This window comes from Accipiter gentilis, chromosome 29 (assembly GCF_929443795.1).
Source record: "Accipiter gentilis chromosome 29, bAccGen1.1, whole genome shotgun sequence".
NCBI lineage: Eukaryota > Metazoa > Chordata > Aves > Accipitriformes > Accipitridae > Astur > Astur gentilis.
The window spans coordinates 18539001-18557008 of record NC_064908.1 but is presented as its reverse complement, the minus strand read 5'-3'; the positions used below and the strand labels follow the sequence as shown (position 1 = coordinate 18557008).

Below are 18008 nucleotides of genomic sequence, written 5' to 3'. Positions count from 1 at the left end.
GCTTAAAAATATTTTTACTATGGATCTGAGAAGAAAGCTGACAAAGACGAGAAGCAGGGAACCCAGGAATTTAGCCCGGGAAACATGCTCGCACTACCTCTACCAAACCGGTAACTGTGGGTAGCTATTATGGTACTGTAAAACCTTATTTAACAGGTAAGTATTAAGTACTTCAAAGACCAAAAAAAGCCACAACTTGCATTTCCCCTACAATGCATTACATTACTCCTTGGCTTTCCTGCCTGTATCTTGCCAAAGGTCTCAGGCTAATGTTAGCATTAAGTCTGGAAACTATGTAAAGCTCCTAGCCCTAATAAATAAGTAAAACACAGCAAGTTCGTTCTGAAAAATCCGAATTTTACGAACTGTTTTACAGAAGCGACAACATTTGTTATGGAAAGGGTTGCAAACAACCTACTTGCTCACGGCAAGCTGCAACATTGAAAAACTTCCATAAAATCATTCCGTATCTAAATTTTAACATTATAACCGTGATGGTGGAAAACATAGTTTCTACACATAAATTCATGCTGTACTAACTAGATCTGCTGAGAAATCACAATTTTTCATTGTCATTGTCTCTTTTCCCAAGTGGTACCAAATGAAAACGTACTAGTTGTGTTCCATTCTGACCGCTGCTGCTCAGAGCCCGAGGGGACAGTGGCGCTGAAGGACCAGGTCCACTTCCCTCCACTCAGCTTTGTGCGGCGTGTGGCCCTGTTACTGCTTGGCAATCTGGTTCATTCCACCGACTGTGAAAAAGTGATGTCTCCCACGGACAGCTTGCCAAGCCTCTCTAAACCTCCCACACTCACCTCCCGTGAACTTAAGTTCCACAAACTCAATGGCACCCTTGCTCCTCGGCCACTTAAATGTTATGAACTGTATTTTCACACTGCTAGTAGAATTCCTTACAGCACACATTTGGTTCTAATCAAAGTTTGCTCATGAAAAAGATAATTCTGTTCTAATCAAATTCCATTCCCTCAAACTACTGTCTCAGTTAAATGGACTTAATCTTTCAAGTGTACAGAAGGTTTCCAGATGTTTGCACACAGACTTTTAGAGCGATCCATGTCAGTACTCCCAGATTTATTTGGGGAGACGGACGACACTGAACAGGGAAACACCTTCCTTCACAACATCCTTCCTCTGTCTTCCGGAATTCTGACAAACAGTTGTAAGACCTCCCTCTGGAGTCCATCTGTGACAACCAGGCAGCCACCACAGACAGACAGAAGGGGCTATGGGCTTCCAGAAATAAGCCAGCCAGCCCAATTCCTATGCAAGAAGAGGGATTGTCTCACTAGCAGTATTTGAAGAGAGAAAGTAGCTGTCCTCGGTTGTTTGGCTACCAAAATTCTCTCTTTTCCTGGCCAGAAGGGAAAAAAGGAGGAATGCATCATCAAATGAAACAAAACCCAAACGAGGACTTAAACTCCAAATTATGTGTCATGCATGCTCTCAGTAATTTGTCCTTGAGAAAAAAAAAGAAAGGATGAAGAATTTTTCTACATAGATGCCAACTTAGATGTGGAGAATTCAAATATCCTGCAACAGCAAATAGAAAATCCAGTTTCAGGTAAAGCCTGCAGTGATGAATGACTTTTAGCAACAGTCTATGCTAGAATCAAATTTCTGTTCTTGACCATTCCCACACTTCAGCACGAGCTTAGCCTTACTCAGATGAAAATGAAATCCAAGATATGCATCAGCATTTGAAAAATTAAGGCACAAAATTATGTTAATTCGTGTACATCAATTCCAAACCTAACATTTCAGAAAACCACTCCTTACTTAGCCACTTGAAGGCAGTTATGGAAACCCTATCAGATAAGAATTACTTTAGAACATAAGAGAGTGTTTTAACCTTATAAACAGAGAGGCATTTTTTTTCCACCAAAGTGACCAGAACTAAGTCTAAGTCTAAAAAGCCCCCTAAAACTTTCACCTGCCTATTGAGATTTTATATAACAAATTCACAATTGCTTGGTAGCTGCCCAAGACTCACTGAACAATATCCAATATCTTAAAACAAAAACATAAGCCTGAGAGAGAAGTAATATCTTACGTTCAAATATTATTCAAAACAATAATCACATAGGAAACCTTTCTAAACCCATCTCTCTATGAATTAAAGAGGCTTATAAATTTCTAGGTATTTTGCAATGCTGTTCCTGATGTAAGGGTTACTATGTGACAATGCCTTGCAGGAGCCATTTCAAAAATCAAATTAAATTTCCATGGGCCATGGTCCTGCAAAGATACACACAAAAAACCTTTCTTGTTGGATCTAACCGTCAACGCAACACCAAAAGCCCCAGCAAAAAATATTTCTTCCTACTGTTCATGGCATTTAATTTCTATTAAAATGTAATCTGAACAAGCCTAAACGCAAGTAGAAAAACTGGCAAACACTACTACAACCTTCTCTACGCTAGAGATCGCATCATTGTCATTATGAAAGGTGGCTTTCTTTTTAGCTTTTAGTTAAAAGAAAGCCAAACGCTTATTCAATGTAAGCCTGTGTTGTCAAGTGCATAAACAGACTTGCTGTCAACCAGTGAACTGATCCAAGATGTATGGGCACAACCCCGAGTTCTGGAGCCCCAGAAGACACTACACCAAGAAACACGAGGCCACAAAGCTTTCTCTGCAGCACAGGATCCATGCCAGTTGATTCTAATTTGGGATTAGCTTTCTTTCGAAACAAAGTCATAATATAAATAGTGCGTCTCCATGTCTGGAATACCCATTTTATCTCTGATCCCTAAAAAGTCTTCAGGAAACATCACAAACAATTCCAGCAACTGAAAAATATTTACATGAGGAAATGCCTGTTCAGTTCTTTTAAGCTATCAACGTTCTAGTAACAGACTAACACCCTCCCAAAACTCCCACATTTTTTAAACGTCATCTGATAAAGGGGGGGTTTTTTGCCTCTTGTTGCTTGTAATGAAAATACCTTCACTAATACTAAACATTATAAACCCAAGATTTTCTGTTTTCCCCCCAATCATTAAGATGATGAGAACACTGAAAGAGCTGGAAATATTAAAAAAGGAAAATAATTCAGAAAAATATTCCAACAAGGATTAATATTTAACTGCAGGAATGGACTGCTTTTCTTCAGCCTTGTCACAAAGTAAGCTAGTGCTAATCCATTAAGCATATTATGAGTTTGGTGAATTAGACTTAAGATTAACAGGGCTACCTCATTTTCCAAAACAAGATTCTGTACACATTTTTATTATATGTTTTGTTCTGGACAAACAAAACCCACAAATATTCTATCATATTTCTCCATAATGAAGCTACTTAAAGTCAAGATGTATCTAGTAACAATAATTCAGAACAGATAGATAGATCTAATTAAAAAAAAAAAAAGCAAATTTCAATAGATGTCAGGAAAATACTGTACAAACAATACTCCAAAAATCTTTATTTTTCCATGTTTGACTGTAAAGGTTTATGACAACATGAGGAAAAGAACTCCCCTACTACCTACAACTTGCTGTTTAACGTACAGAACCCAGACAAACCGTACCTGCTCATTTGACATTTCTTTTACATAAAAGAATGTTGCTGATCATAAATGTATTGCTTTTTAGTTCATTTTGAAACGAAAACCATGATCTGACAGGAAAAAAGTCCTAACTGAGTATACAAAGGGCATCAAGGTCCTAGCATCCCTTGGCCAAGATGACTAGACCAGGAAACACACTTAAAGCCTTCACAGCCTGGAGGGACTTGGGGCCTGCAAGCAGTGACATACAGTTCTGTGGAAGCAAGTCTACTTAGCTAACATGAGGATTTAAACACTTTGAGGTATGCATTCTTCACAAGCACAATCTGTGAGTGTTCACCATTAGGTTTGCTGATTCAGGGCATGTCTTGCAGTTCCATTATTCCTGTCGAAGGTACCAGGAAACATGTAATATTGCAAGAGAACAGACTGTCATATCATTGATATTTAAAACAAAGGTGATTCAAGCCCAATTTAATTACTTCTGGAATGGCAGGGGACACCAAAAAAGCAAGAACAAAATCAAGAATGACTTCCTGAGAAAAGCGATCTTACCTATTCCGTAGGCTTTAGCACAGATCCATTGTAGATTAGCAGCTATTTTTGCTCTGGCTGAATCATAGAGCTCCAAAGGGACAATCTCAACTGCACTATCTGTCAGGGCATCCATTTTTCTTCTGGTACTATCTCCACCGGCACAAACATCAACATCCACCATCTAAAACAAAAACAAAAGGCAGCGGACTTTCACACAAGCAATCGCTCCCCTTGTATTTTTAAAACGGCGCAGGAGAGGAGCCGGCCGAACGCATCGTGCGTTACACCAGGCACAATACGGCGGGCTGAACGCCACAGGCCCGACATCCTTCAGGATTTTCCTCGGAAGGGCTCATTTAGCAATTTAAAATCCACTCGGAAATCAAAAGACATCCGAGCCCTGAGCGAGCATCCCTTTTTAGGGAAGCCAGGGCTTTGCTCACGGAAAAAAAAGCCCTTTGCCGAGGCTACCAGCTGGCGTTAGCGACAGAAGAAAGGAGCAGCCCCATCACCTGCCCGACCGCTGGAATAAAGAAAGGCTGGGGCGCTCCCTCTCCGCCCTCCCAGCGCACCCTCCGCCGCCCCCCCCCACGGCCGCCAGGCAGCCGAACAATGCGGGCAGGTACCGCTGCCATCCCCCCACCCCTTCTCCCGCACCGCCCCCGCCCCGCGGGGCCGCGCCGGGGGCAGGGGCCGGGGCCGGGGCAAGGCCCCGGGCAGCACCTGGGGCTCCTTCCCTCGCCTCGCCCGGGAGAAGCAGCAGAGGTTTCTCGCTCGCACCCCCATCCCCGCACCGCTCGCCCCCGCCGGGCGGCGGGAAGCGCCGGAGGAGGGCAAAGCCGGGGGTGTGGGGTGTGGGGGGGACACACACGGCGGCTCCGGCTCCCCCTCCCCGCCGCGGCCCAGCCCGCATCCCCGCCCCCACCCGGGAGGAGGAGGAGGAGGAGGAGAAGGAGGAGGAGGGAGAGGGGCGCAGCCCACCCGCCGCCGGGGAGGCTGCTCCGCACTCGGGAGCCGCCGCTTCCCCCCCCCCCCCACCACCACCCCGCCTCACCTCACGCCCGCCCGCCCGCGGCCTACAGGCCCCGCCGCCTCACCTTTCCGCGCTACCGCTGCCTCATCCCCGGGGCGGAGGAGGTTGGGGGGAGGAGGAGGAGAAGGGCACCACCTCACAGCGCGCCCGGGGCCCCGGCGGCTCGCCGAGAGGCGGCGGGGAGGGAAGGGAGGGGGGTGGGGGAAGAGGCTCGGCGGGCCGCGGCCGCCGCCGGTGCAGGAGGGAGGAGGGAGCCGCCGCCGCCGCCGCCGCCGCCGGGCCGGGGCTGCCAACGCTCGGGATCGCGCTGCGCGCGCATGCGCCCGCCTCGCGCGCGGGCGGGCGGGCGCGCGCGCGCGCGCTCCCTCTCTCCTTCCCTCCCTACCCCCCCCCTCTTTCTCTCCGTCCTCCTCCTTTCCCGGGCCTAGGCCGGGGCGGCGCGCGCGCTCGGCGGGAAAAGAGGCGGGGCCCCACCCCTCCCGCGCGCGCGCTCGCTCCGCCAGGCCTCAGGGGCCGGCGGGCGGTGAGCGGGGGGGGGGGGGGGGAAGCTTAATGCGCAGGCGCCGAGAGTCGGGCCGCCTGCGGCCCTCGCTAGGCAACCGTTGCCGGGGCAACGGGGAACCGGCCCGCGCGCGGCGCGGGGAGTCTCTTCACACACACCCTCACCCCCCCCCCCCCCCCCCCACCCCCCCGCCCCGGCGGGCCGCCTCACGGCCCGGGCAGGGCGGGACGCGGTCCCGGTGTCCGTGGGAGCCCCCGTCCCGTGGGTGACAGGGGGGCTGCCGGTGGTCGGGTGAGCCCTCGCATCCTCAGAGGGTGACCGCCGGGCCTGGTCAGGCCGCAGAGTCCGCCTCTCCCGCCTTGGGAGTCCGGCCGCCTCCACGGGTGGTGACCCCCTGCTGCGGCTTCGTGGCCCCGGCTCCGCTTTCTGAGCACCGGGCATCCACGGTGACAGAGAAAGGAGCCTTTCTGGTTAAAAGTGGGGTGAACCACGAGAGCGGCTCGGGCCTCTGGCCCGTCAGAGGGGTCACGGCCCTCGTAACCCGTTTGCGGGGGTTTGGGGAAGCAGCCGGGCGGGCAGGGCTGCGGGATGGGGGTTTGGGGTGAGCGGCGCGGGGACGAGCTCCGCCGCCGACAGCCCGTTGTTCCCCTCCTCTCGCCGGCAGCCCCTTCGCAAGCCGTTGTCATCTTCGCTTGGGCTTCCGTCTGCGCGCAGGGAAGCAGGGGAGTGCCCGAGAAACTTTGTCTCTTGATTGCAAATCGCTACAGCCGTGGAAACCTTTAGGTACGCAATAAATTCCGCTGCAGTAAAATCAGACTTTCGCTTGATCGCTTGAAGGGTCGAGATCTCTCTCTGCTGCCAGCCACACCTGACAAAACATTGGTTGATTAATCAGCAATACTTTTCCTCAAGTTATCGCAAATAGTTTCCCCCGAGACTTGATGTGTCAGTACCTGCTGACAATCAAAGGATGTCAAAGACGGTTTTTAGGCAGGAGCCTGGCGTATGCATCTTGCGTATTTCTTAGCAAATAGAGAATTTCTTCACCGGGTTTTTGCCATGTTCCATAGATAACAGCAAGAAACGTTTGACAGGTATGGTATGTTGGTTGTTGTTCTTTGCTGGGTGCAGTTAGACTATCAAAATCACCCTCAGGCCATGCTGCTGCGTGCCGTTAGACACCGCTGTCTACCAGCCACCGTCCAGAGGCCGGTGTCCTGCTGGTCCCACGGAGAGCCTCCGGAGTTCATCCCACCCTGTGCCGCGCACTGCGTTTGTGATCAGAACCAGATCCTGCAGATTACCTCGCTTGACAAGAGAGTTTCAGGGCTCATCTCAAAAGTGAAGCTACGTGATTAAGTGACTAGAAGTTCAAGCCTTTAATGCCCGTGCTGGATAGATGAATTATCTTAATATCCAGCTACTGAAAATGTGATTATAAGTTTAGCTGCACAACAGTGATAGCAGATTGACCTTATTCTACCTAATTTTCTTTGTTATGATTCTCATAAATTATTTTTTTGCTGCATGTAACTGGTAGATTACATAAATGTTTCAAAATCATTAAAGATTAATTTGGGTCTGTCTTAAGATTCAACATTTATTTCCCTATATCTTTTCAAAGTGTAAGTGGAGGGCATTCTGTGTCATCAGGAAATACAATCTAGCGTTCAAAGGTTATTCCAACCTCTATCACTCTTCCATATTGCAAGGCTGTATGCAATTAAAGTAGATATCCTTCACAAACAACTTGCTAGTTGTTTTATAATCTCTGTTTGAAGAGTTCGGTTTGCAATACGGTTTTCACAGGCTGTCGTTTTGTGACGTTATCACTATAACAAGCTGCTCTTGTTTTTAGATTAAGCATTAAGGCCCAATCCAAATCCCCTTAAACTCAAGAAGAATGTTTTCATTTATGTAGTGAGTCGGACATTAAATGGACTGCAGAAACAGAATGGCCCTTTGACTCTTAGAGCAGGTGACTGGTATGCGAGGGTAAAGGTGCAACCGGGAGAAAACTGACCTGCTTTTTCCTCCCATGTATTTTTGCTAGAGGTAAAGAATGGATCCAGTTGTTAAACTTATCAGAAGCACTTAGAAATATGTTCTAAGAGGGTGGCAGACTACCTCTGCAAAGCCAAGCCAGTATTACCCGGATCTCTGAAACTCTCTGAATAAAAAAGTGGAAAAGTGTGCCTCAAGAAAATGAGCACTGTGGAGAAAAAGCACAGGGGGAAGTCTAGCGGTAAGGAGAATGCTCTCCTTTTACAGGCTTCTGCTGCATGTAGGATCCTGACCTCAGAATTACCTCTTGTTCTACCCCTTTCACACACGCGGCGCTACCCTCCAGATCAGCGTTTATGTATCGCTGTCCTCCAGTCGGATGTGAAGTGTGCTGCCACTTCTTCCTCTATGGCGATACCCTGAAACTCTGCTACTTAGGGCATTGGCGTGTCCTTAAGTGGAAGCTGAAATTGGTGTTTCGGGAAACTTTGTAGGTGATGATGAAGTGGTTTGTCAAGAACTCGGCACCATCCCACATCAGCATCCTCAAAATTGTCCTGGGGATAAAAAGCCTGCATTTAAAATGGGAGGCTCATCAGTGGATTGCTAAACCTGTTTGCTTTTTCCATGAGAAGATAAATGACTCTCCCATGTTCAGTAGCAGCAAATTCATCTTTAATTTGTGTACCACTTGTTTCTTTCCTGTACTCTACTACTAAACATGCTTCAAGGCTTTGCTTCTGGAAAATGTTAATACATTGCTCTTCTATAAGAAATAATTTTCCTGTTAGTCTCCTGGATTCCTTAACCATTCAGAGTGGGTGTACATGTGAACTGACATATATACTGCACAACTTGTCTTCCAGCAGAACTCTGGAGGCCATGCCTTTAAGAAATTACCATATTCAAACACAACACCTATTACGTGTAACAAAGCTGAACCCACGTGCTTGTTTTCTGCCGTACTGGAAGAAAGCCTGCGATTTCGGTTTCTTCCACCATGTTTCATTAATCAGTATGGGAGACTACGTGTAGAACAAGGACGCCAGTCCCTTGTCATCCCAAGGACATCAGATCTGAATTGATTTTGTAAAAAAATGTATAGTCTGTAGAAATACAAGTGTGCTGTGCAATGGGATCATGTAGGGTGGAGATACATCCCGGGTATGTAAAGAAAGCGAGAGCTGACCCGTCAGAGGCACAAACCAGCACCTTCCAGTTGCAAAGGCCAGCCAGGAATTGGGATTCTCCCTCAGCATTATAAAAAAGCACCTTCAGTTGAAGGAAAACGCGTATCATCTGCCAGAGACTGCGTGAAGCCCATGCTTCACTGTCTCCCTGTAGCTATTTATGGAGAGGGAGGACTCCATCCGATGTCTCTACCCATCACATAATGCTCTCAGTGCTAAAATCAGCAAAAAAGCAGGGCGAGGGTCTATGGCTTGGGAATTTTGGCACACTGGGTACCCTGATTTCTGCTTCATTTACTTTCCTCCATGAGACCTCACCACACTTTCCAAAGTGGCGATTTCCCATCTTTGACTTCCTTTCTTCCCCTCCCCAGGAAAAGAACAGTTATTACCAGGAGAGAGAGCCTTTCCCTCCACCAGCTCCTCAAACGCTGCCCGCAATCAGGTAAGATTTACCATACCCCAGTCCCACAGCACAAACACTGTACGGATGGGTTTGCTCCGGGCAGCACCGCCACGGAGCAAACAAGAAGAAACTAGTCTGGTCTGGTGCATACTGCGCTCCTCTTCCCCCCGGCTGGTTTATAACCCACATCTTGCAGGACCGAGCTGCCCGCTGCCGGGGCTGCTCGTTAGCGTTGCTGGGGCAGCGCTTGTTAATCCACCCCTCCTCTTCAACAGCGTGTCAAGGTGGGTGGCTCTACCTGGGAAGACGTTCCTTGCCTTCAGTCTCGCTCGACAGCTCCTGCCTGCGCTCTCAGGAGCAGCGAGAGAGGACAGTCAAATGAATCAGCGGGAATTTTTTCCTGTTATCCTTGCAAAATTTGCATAACGGTCAAATGTGCTGAGGACGGGCCCGGCAGAGCAGTGAGGAGCAGCTCGTGCACGCTTGCAGCCCAGGCTGCCTGCAGCCCTCTCCTTATGGCTCTATTTTCAGCCCTGGACTAATTTTGAACACCGCTGTATCTGCTTCCCAGTGCTTAGTTCTGCAGGGCCTCGTTTGCCCCGGTGCTGAGCACTTAATATCCCCAGCTGGGATCGACTTAGAGCCTGGGTGCTTCTGGAGGTCACTGGTGCTGGCACTGCCACTGCGGGCTCTCTGGGAGGAGGAGAAGTCCCTCTTCTCTGTGCCGGGAAGCTTTGGCATCCCCCAGCACATATTACAAAGTTCAAAAAAAGTTACGTCTTACTAGAAATTCACTAAGGAAAAAGAGAAGTGGTCAAAAAGACATTTAAAATATCGCCTGAGTGAATGGAGCTGGGGTACCGTAACGTGAGGGTGAAAGGGGGGCTGGCGGACTCCTCATCCCGTTGCTGCTCTGACAGCTTCAGAACGTCTTTTTCTCCCTTGTACAAAATAGTTCCCTATGACAGTTCATCATGCAGCCAGCCTTAAGGAGGAGAGAGCAGAGTATTATTCTTAGTAATAGAACAGTCACTTCAGTGTGATTACCAACACCACGGGAACAGTTTCTACAGCATAATGCCGTTGTCAGTAATTACTTATATCCAGTTCTGTAACCAGGAGGAATATGCAGTGGCACGGCCTTGTGCATCGGGGAACCGCATACAACAAGCAATATTCTTCATGTAAATAAAGAAAACAAAGTAAGTACAGATAGTGGGACTACTTCATTCATGCATTCATATTATTTTAAAGGTAATGTGCATGCAATCCAGCTATTATACTGATGAGTGCAACAAGTTATTCAAATTTATTTCTTTTCCCCTCCCTTAAAATGTTTGATGTGTATCAAATGATGCTGGGGGAAGTACCGCTTCACACCTCCGCCTGCCATTTGGGCCTTGCCTGGGCTTCGCCTACCAGCCCACGGGGCTGCTGCAGGGCTGCTCCTGCCCCTCCGAACACAGGGACCGGGACCATCCTGCTCCGGGGGCAAACGAGCCGGGCAGGGAGTGCCGGCAGCTCTGCTCCTTGCAGAGAGGGGCTTTCCCCCAGCTGGTGTGCACGGGGTGAGGACGAACCCCATCGCATCTACAATAATACTTCTGTTCAGCACTTATCTTCAAAGCGCTGTACAAACATTAATTAATGACTCTGTTATTGCCAGGGGGAAGAGCTGGCAGAGGGAGGGGTGACAGCTCGCCTTGCCTGGCTGGCTTGCTGGAAGCCAGCCCTTCCTTTGCCGGCTGCGAGGAGCAGGATGGTCCCTCACCGGGCTTGCGGTTATCTGCAGCAATTACAGCTCTGGAGACGCTGGTGGTGGGTTTTAAGTGCCTGCATTAATCATAGGAGGGGGTTTAGTGTGTAAGATATTTTTATCTATAAGATTATTTATTTTTACAGTCCCTGGGCTATGTTTAGGAGGATGACAGGTCAATAGCATTTACGACCCACCAGGTTTTCCAGAGAGACTTTCATACCAAGAGGTTTGGTCCCAGCGTGCCTTCCCTGTGCCTTGTCCTTCCCTGAGCAACCCCAACCGGAGAGACCCCAGGGACTAGCTGGGCAAGTGCTGAAAGGTTTTTCAGTGTTGCCACGATCTAATTAATGAGCAAATGATATTTTTTTCTATATTTCAATGCATCTTTATATTCATTAAACCCTCTTAGCAGTCACATTTGGGTAGTGTTCAGACAAAAATCAATTTCAATGGGAACTGTTGATTTGCTTTACCCAGATGATTTCTTTTTAAAACGCACTTTTTTCCTGAGGACACTTTGGAAAGTAAAACTGTATTTACCACAAATGTATAACTATGCAAAGAGAGAACGACTTATCCCCAACTTTTTCACCACTATTTAAACATTATTGGAAAGCAATGAATAATTGAGAGGCAGAAGAAATGAATAAGAAAACAAAATCTAACCAAATTCCAAAATGCAGCGTCTGCCCCCTGCTCCAGGCTGTGCTTTGCAAGCTGCAATAGCCAAGAGCAACACTGAACGTACTCGGCATCTCCATCCCAATAAATGCCATTGAGTTTGTGGCCGGAGCAGTACGAAGCCTCAGCACCCCGATAACCTCACTTCCAACAGAACGGCACATAACCCTCCTCTCTCCCTATGAGCTGGTGCAGGGTTCTGCTCAAAACCAATGTCCTGAACCACTGCTAAGCATTACCTTTGGGAATTCACAGCGGACTCCAGCCAACCTTTTCCAAAAACGTGTGACAACATCGTTATTTCACCAAAACGCTTTACAATCGTTGCACAGAGGGAGATGTTTGCGTGGGAGCGAAACTGGGGCCGCCTTGTACCAGGTTCCCCATGGGATGCACAAGGCAAAAGCTGCCCGCTGGGTCCTGGAAAATCACCTCTTCCATCCCAGACACAGGAGGGATGTACTTGACACAGGTGTTTCCCTTTCCCTGTGGTGGGTTTGTGTTACGATCTCGAGATACAGGGGGTATTTTGAGGAAGGGCTGTCATTTCTGGATTTTAAGCCTTCTACCTCCATAGATTAAGATATAAACCACACAGCCCTGGGCTGAGGACACAGCACCGCAACCCGCTCCAGGTGATGTTGATGTGCAAGGCTTCAGCCCGGAGAGCTTCTAAAGAGCAGAACCTGCCTCAAAAGCAAATAAAAACTCCTCTAATTCCACCAAGGCAGGGTCTGGTGGGATGTCGGGCAGTGGCTTCCCACTGCATTTCGACTCATTCCCGTTCAGTACTTTTAGCTCCTGCTATTCTGGTGGGACGGCAGCTCCTGGTTTACCTCGCTGCCGGCTCCGTGCTGCGGCTGAGCCCTTCACCTGGCAGCCCTGTCCCCTCTCGCCCTGCCTCTAGAGAGGTGCCAAAACAAACACTGCCTTCCTCACGCCTGCCAGCTTGCACACGCTGCGCTTGAACGCTCTTAAATCTGTAGCCAGAGAAATATGTTAATGTACAAATTAGTCAGAGTAATTGAAACATCTCAATCCTGCTTGTCCGGGTCCTACTTACAGCGAGAACTCGACGACTGCAAAATTCAAGGCACCGAGCAGGAAACCACGCCGGCACCTCCCAGCCACCACCGGCAGCAAACTCCGGCCGATGGATCTCAGAGCAGATGCCTCGGACGGGCAGGAGCAGGCAGGGGGGTGGGCAGGGACCAGCCCGGTCCCCACTTTGCTCCCTGGCAAAGATGTTCATGCCCTGGGGGGCACGTCCCGTCCCACCCTGTTGCAGAGCTTGGCACACAGGGGCTCCCCGCACGCCCCCGGCTGTCCTGATCAGGGTATCCGTCACCCGTAATCCCTTCCAAAGGCTTTGGCACACCCCGAGGTCGGTAGACACAGCCCGTGGTTCTGCGCGGGCAGGATGCGGCCCTGCACCAGGACGGGTCCGAGCGAGGAGAGAGGCCGCGACACCGCGAGCAGCACCCCGGGGCTGAAACGCAACGTGGCTCGTGGTGGTCCCATCCTGCTGTGACAGGGCTGACCCCGCTGTCCCAGTCGAAGTGGGTACGGTGCTGGGGATTCGGGCCGTCAGGATGCTACCCACGCGCGTGGGGCTGTATGGCCCCGGTCCCCTACACGCAGCACCGTACCACCCCAGTCCCCGCGCGTGCTGAGGCTGATGCCTGCCCAGCACCGCTCTGCCCTGGGCTCCCCTCCTTCCCCGGGGTTCGGAGCTGGCTGAGAGCCACCCATACCCCCCAGCCGGCCCTGGGAACTGGGGCGACGAGACCCCCGGGGCTGCCAGCAGCACACGGAGAAGGGGATGCTGCAAAGGACACCCATAGCCATGGGGCTGGGGCACGGGTGCCGTTGCCTGTCCTGCCAGGGAAGACACACGGATGCTCGAAGACCCCTGGCAGAAGCCCCCCGGACGGGTAAATCCCCGAAAGCGCCGACTTACCGGTGACAGGCGTCGACATCCTCGCAGCTTCGGGGGTCGCAGGGGGCTGTGGGCAGCAGCCCGTGACGTGGGAACCCATGGCACGTCCCGGGGGTTCAGGGCCGGGGGGCTCGGTCCCCTTCGCTCCCCGGGAAGGGCCGGGGGGAGCAGGGGAGCGCTGAGCTCCCCAGCATCGCTGGCGTCGCCACGGCAACTGCTGAATGACTCACACTCATTTATGAGTGACATCAGAGATGCGGAGGAGGGGGCCGGGGGGCTGGAGGGGCCCAGGACAATGTCAGGAGCAAATATTCCCGGTTCGGTTTTGGTGGTTAAGGATGGAAGGGTTTGTGCAGGGAAAACGTTCAGATCCAGCCCGTCCTGGGCAGCGTCTCACCGGGATCCTGGCGTTATTTTGCAGGAGATCCACGGAGTGGGGAGGGGAGGAGATGCCGGAGCCCCTCCATGGGTCGGCTCGGAAAGCTGCCCAGGGCTGGCAGCTGGGCACGGGGTGGGCTGGGGCAGAGCAGGACGGACACCCCGGGCAGACGGGCCCCCGCTCCCCCGTGCTGCCTTTGGGCCTCGATTCTGTTCAAAACACAACCAGATTAAGGAAACTGCTTTAGAAATCACTTGCCTTGACTGGCTTCGCCTTCATGCCGGGCACACGAACAGGGGGAGGGCACCTTCAAGGGGCACGTTGAGCTCCTTGTCTTTAGTGATGCTGCGCCCGTGCATCATCCCCAACAGGACCCAGCCCGTCCCTGGGAGGCACTCGCAGCTCCCCAGCGCTGGTGGCCCCGGCACGGTCACACCGTGGGAGCCGAAAAGTGGCCTTGCTTGAAAACTAGTCAGGAAGAGGAAGAAGCATTAGCTGGACACACGCACAGGGGACTTCAGGCACCACCACACGCAATCGGTCCCCATCCAGACGTTTTTCCGAGCATTTTGGTAGCACCGTTGCTCGTAGCTGTGTTGTGCGGGGCTCCGTTACGCACCACCCGCCGACCACAGCCAGCAGCGATCCGTTAGATCGAGCCTGATGAGACAGAATGAAATATTTTTAGTAGGATGAGAGTCCTGCACGAGGCTCTGTACTTAGCAAGAGCAGCGCCAGGTCAGACAGTGATGCAGCAGCTACACGGTCTCCAAGATAGAAACTTTTCTCAGCCCTCTACGGGAGCAGCCCCAGGGGCATCACTCCCCCCCCCCCCCCCCGACACCCTCTCAGGGGCTTCTGGGCATCCCTCCTTACGTGAGGCTGGGATCAGGGAACCCAACACTCGGGGCTTTTATTTTTAGCACAGCAAAACTATAAATACAGCCCACGGTAACCTACGGAATTCTGAGCGACTTCTTCGCTTGGGAAGCGACGGCACCGAGGAAGCCTGCGGCGGCCAGAGCTGCCCGGCCAGCACCAGACCCCAGCTGGGTCTCTGGCGCGGAAAGGCACCGTCCGACTTCCAGACACCCAGGCTGGATGAAAATACAAGGCACTTCAAACCGCTTATGGGCTTGGCTGCCCCGGGCACGATGCTCCTGCAAGGGCAGAGAAGGGGCTGGCAGGAGGAGCGGGCTGCTGCCATCTCCTGCCCGCGCTGGCAGGAGAGGAGGGATGGGGAAGGATCCCTCGGAGGCCAGAGCGCAGATTTCACGGAGGACTGTGCATTATTTTCTTTTTTTCTGTGAGCGTTTGGGTCTGGGAACAGGGGAGGAAGGTGCCCGTCTGCGAGGAAGCCAGGCGCATGGGGGTAAATGCGGAGAGCACCCCGTGATTCATCGCACGCAGCCTGGCAACGAGCTGCTGTGTAGGGGAAAACACAGATGGAAGAGGGCTGCTGCAACACCGAGCCAACAGCACGGAAATCATCGGCTGGTGGCCTTTTAAGGATGATTTAGAAGGGTCCAAACTCTTTTTCCTTTTCTCGCACGCTTTATGGAGGAGCCATGCGGGACGTGGGGGTCCAGCAGCCCGTACCACCTGGCTCAGCCCAGCTGGAGCCGTGCTGCTGTCCGGCTGCCAGGATCATGTGGGAACAGCGCAAAAAATCTAATCCCATGTGCCAAGAAATCCAGAGAGATGTCCCAACCCCCCCACGGCCCCCATGTGATGGGAAGGGGTCGAGGCGGCTGCGTGGCTGGAGGCAGCGGGTTCGGTGTGGCACCGGGGGCTGCGCTATTCCGAGGTTTGTCCCACACAGCAGCGTCGAGGAGCAGCTGAATAATTCAACCAAACTTTGGGCGTGTGGGAGCTGCTGCGGGTACGGGACTCCCGGGCACAGATTCCCTGCGGAGCAGCCCTTCCTCAGAGGACAAATAGAGGTTCACTACAACATAAATGTGGTTTATGCCCAGGCTATGGCTCATAAAAGCCACGTAACCACATCATGCATAAGCGCTACAAGTCTTCCATGAATAATTTTTTTCAGGGTGCACCAGCAGCCACTCACACCTGCACAGCACAGCACCGAGGCGCTCGGGCAGCCCTCGCCAAGAATTAAATGCGAAGCCTCCGCAGCCGTCGCTTGCACGGCACACGCGGAGCCCTGGCTTGGAACCAGCTCGACCAGCTCACCGCTCCGTGCACGCCGCTTCCCAGAGTGGGAGAGCTCGTTATGCAACTGCTGATGGCAACGTTAACGAGAAACCTGTCTGAGAGCTGCAACTCTTCCCTATGACAGCCGTGGGGAAGCAGCAGTACTGCATCCTGGGGTGCAGGATCTGTGCAGGACCCCAAGACGTGGAGTTTGCATCCTTCCAGCTGCTGCACCCGGAGCCACGGTGACTGCCCAGGAGCCCCGGGCACTCGCGGGCTCTGAACTCAGGCCTTTTATTTGGGCACCAGCTCCTCGGCCAGCCGTCTGATTTACACCCTTGGGTTTGAGAGAGCTGGTCAGTTCTCCAGGTTTATTTTGGTCCGGCGTGGTCTGGTCCAGCACATCTCGAGTTACTGATGTCCCTCCCCCAGCTCCACCAGTGACCGGATTCCTGGTGACACTGGATACACGGGGCTCGGGCACGGCCGTCCCTTCTCAGGTCACGCTCACTGGCAGTCGTACCAACGCTGTTCGCACATCTACGCTCCGGACCTGCCCACTTTCAAGCCATTTTCCAGGACCAACCACTGAAGCAATGCTCCAGCTCACAAATGCAGGTCTTGCATTTGAAGTGAAGGCTTTTGAGTAGCGACACAAAAGAATTCGCTCCATTAATTCTGTCCCAAACCCGCTTCCCCTATAGCAAAGCATCCCCTATAGCAAAGCATCCCCAGCAGTTTCTAGAGCTGCTGCTTCCTTTGGCCAATTCCTCTCCTATAGTAAAATCACCATTAAAAAAAATAAAAAAAAATAGCACAATCAAGCACAGAGCAAATGATTGTCACAGAGGGGACTGCAGCCCTGATCTGGGCGCATCGGGCTGCCAGGGTGTACGAGCTCCCGGGGCAGCATCTGCTGTTTCTTCCCATTTCCACTGGAACCCACTCCATGCAGACACGTTAGAGGAGTCGGCCAGGTAATTGCATGATACTCTACTGCTTTTTATGGGTTAGTGTGACTAGTGACCTCCAATTCATGGGAGAAGCTTGAGCGCATGGAAGGAAAAAGCCCAATGACTGCACGGCTTGCTGGGAGAGGCTTCGGCAAACCACCCACTTAGGAATGGGAATGACTCTCTTGCCACACCATTTGCCTTAGTAATGTCTCACCTTGCCAACACCAAGTTGCATTTTCAAAGCCGAGTGCAACCTGTACTTACCTTCCCCACCCTTTGTAGTTCGGACTTGGGCTTTGCTGGAGGAAACTCTCAGGGTGAAGGAGCCTCTCTCCTTACCGCTGCTGGAGAACGCCAGCAACACGTCTCTGTGCTGAAAGCGCACTTCTCGTCTCGAGAGCTGACAAACACCACGCCAATTACAACCCATCCTGTCACTCAGATAGCAGCGCTTTTTAATTTTTAAGGTGTGGATTTCTGCCCAGACCTGCTGTACCAGTTTAGGTTCAAAAGTACCATTATCTAATGATAGACCACAAGCTGCTTTAGGGGTGTTTTATTTTTGGTCTCGTTTTAATTTTAAGTTAGTGGAGAGCTGGACCTTTGAATGCAGCCTACTGCTAATCTTTGCATTAAAGGAAATCTGAATTAGGGGCCACTTGGCACCAAGAGAATACCTGCATTTAACACCACCACATTTACAAACCTGCTCCGAACAAGCAGCATTTAGATGTCTCATACACTAATCCTCCGATCTTTCACGGGATCCAATGAAAATTACTCTGAACTCCTCACCAGTTGCTGCAAGATGTGCTAAATAAACAGGCTGCTGGCAGGTGCTCTTCCTTGCCCTGAACATTGTGTGAAAATGCTAATAACCCCACCTCTTCTTTAGAGAAATAACCTCGCACGCTTACAATCTTAATCAGTTGCCTCCAA

At 51.3% G+C, this 18008-nt stretch overlaps 1 protein-coding gene across 7 annotated transcripts in view; it reads right to left on the bottom strand.

Annotated features, from left to right (window-relative positions):
- CAMSAP1 (calmodulin regulated spectrin associated protein 1) overlaps positions 1-13645 on the bottom strand; it is a 36918-nt gene extending 23273 nt beyond the window's left edge. For 5 of the 7 annotated variants that reach the window (XM_049832538.1, XM_049832540.1, XM_049832542.1 and 2 more), the window contains exons 1-2: positions 5161-5224; positions 4082-4244 (exon numbers count right to left, since the gene is read on the bottom strand). In XM_049832538.1, coding sequence (XP_049688495.1) covers positions 4082-4244 — 163 coding nt within the window. In that variant the 5' untranslated portion in view covers positions 5161-5224. Of the gene's footprint in view, positions 1-4081; positions 4245-5160; positions 5225-13598 lie in introns of those variants that run through there. The other 2 variants (XM_049832539.1, XM_049832544.1) reach the window with 2 other exon arrangements.
- Between the last annotated feature and the right edge of the window lie 4363 nt (positions 13646-18008).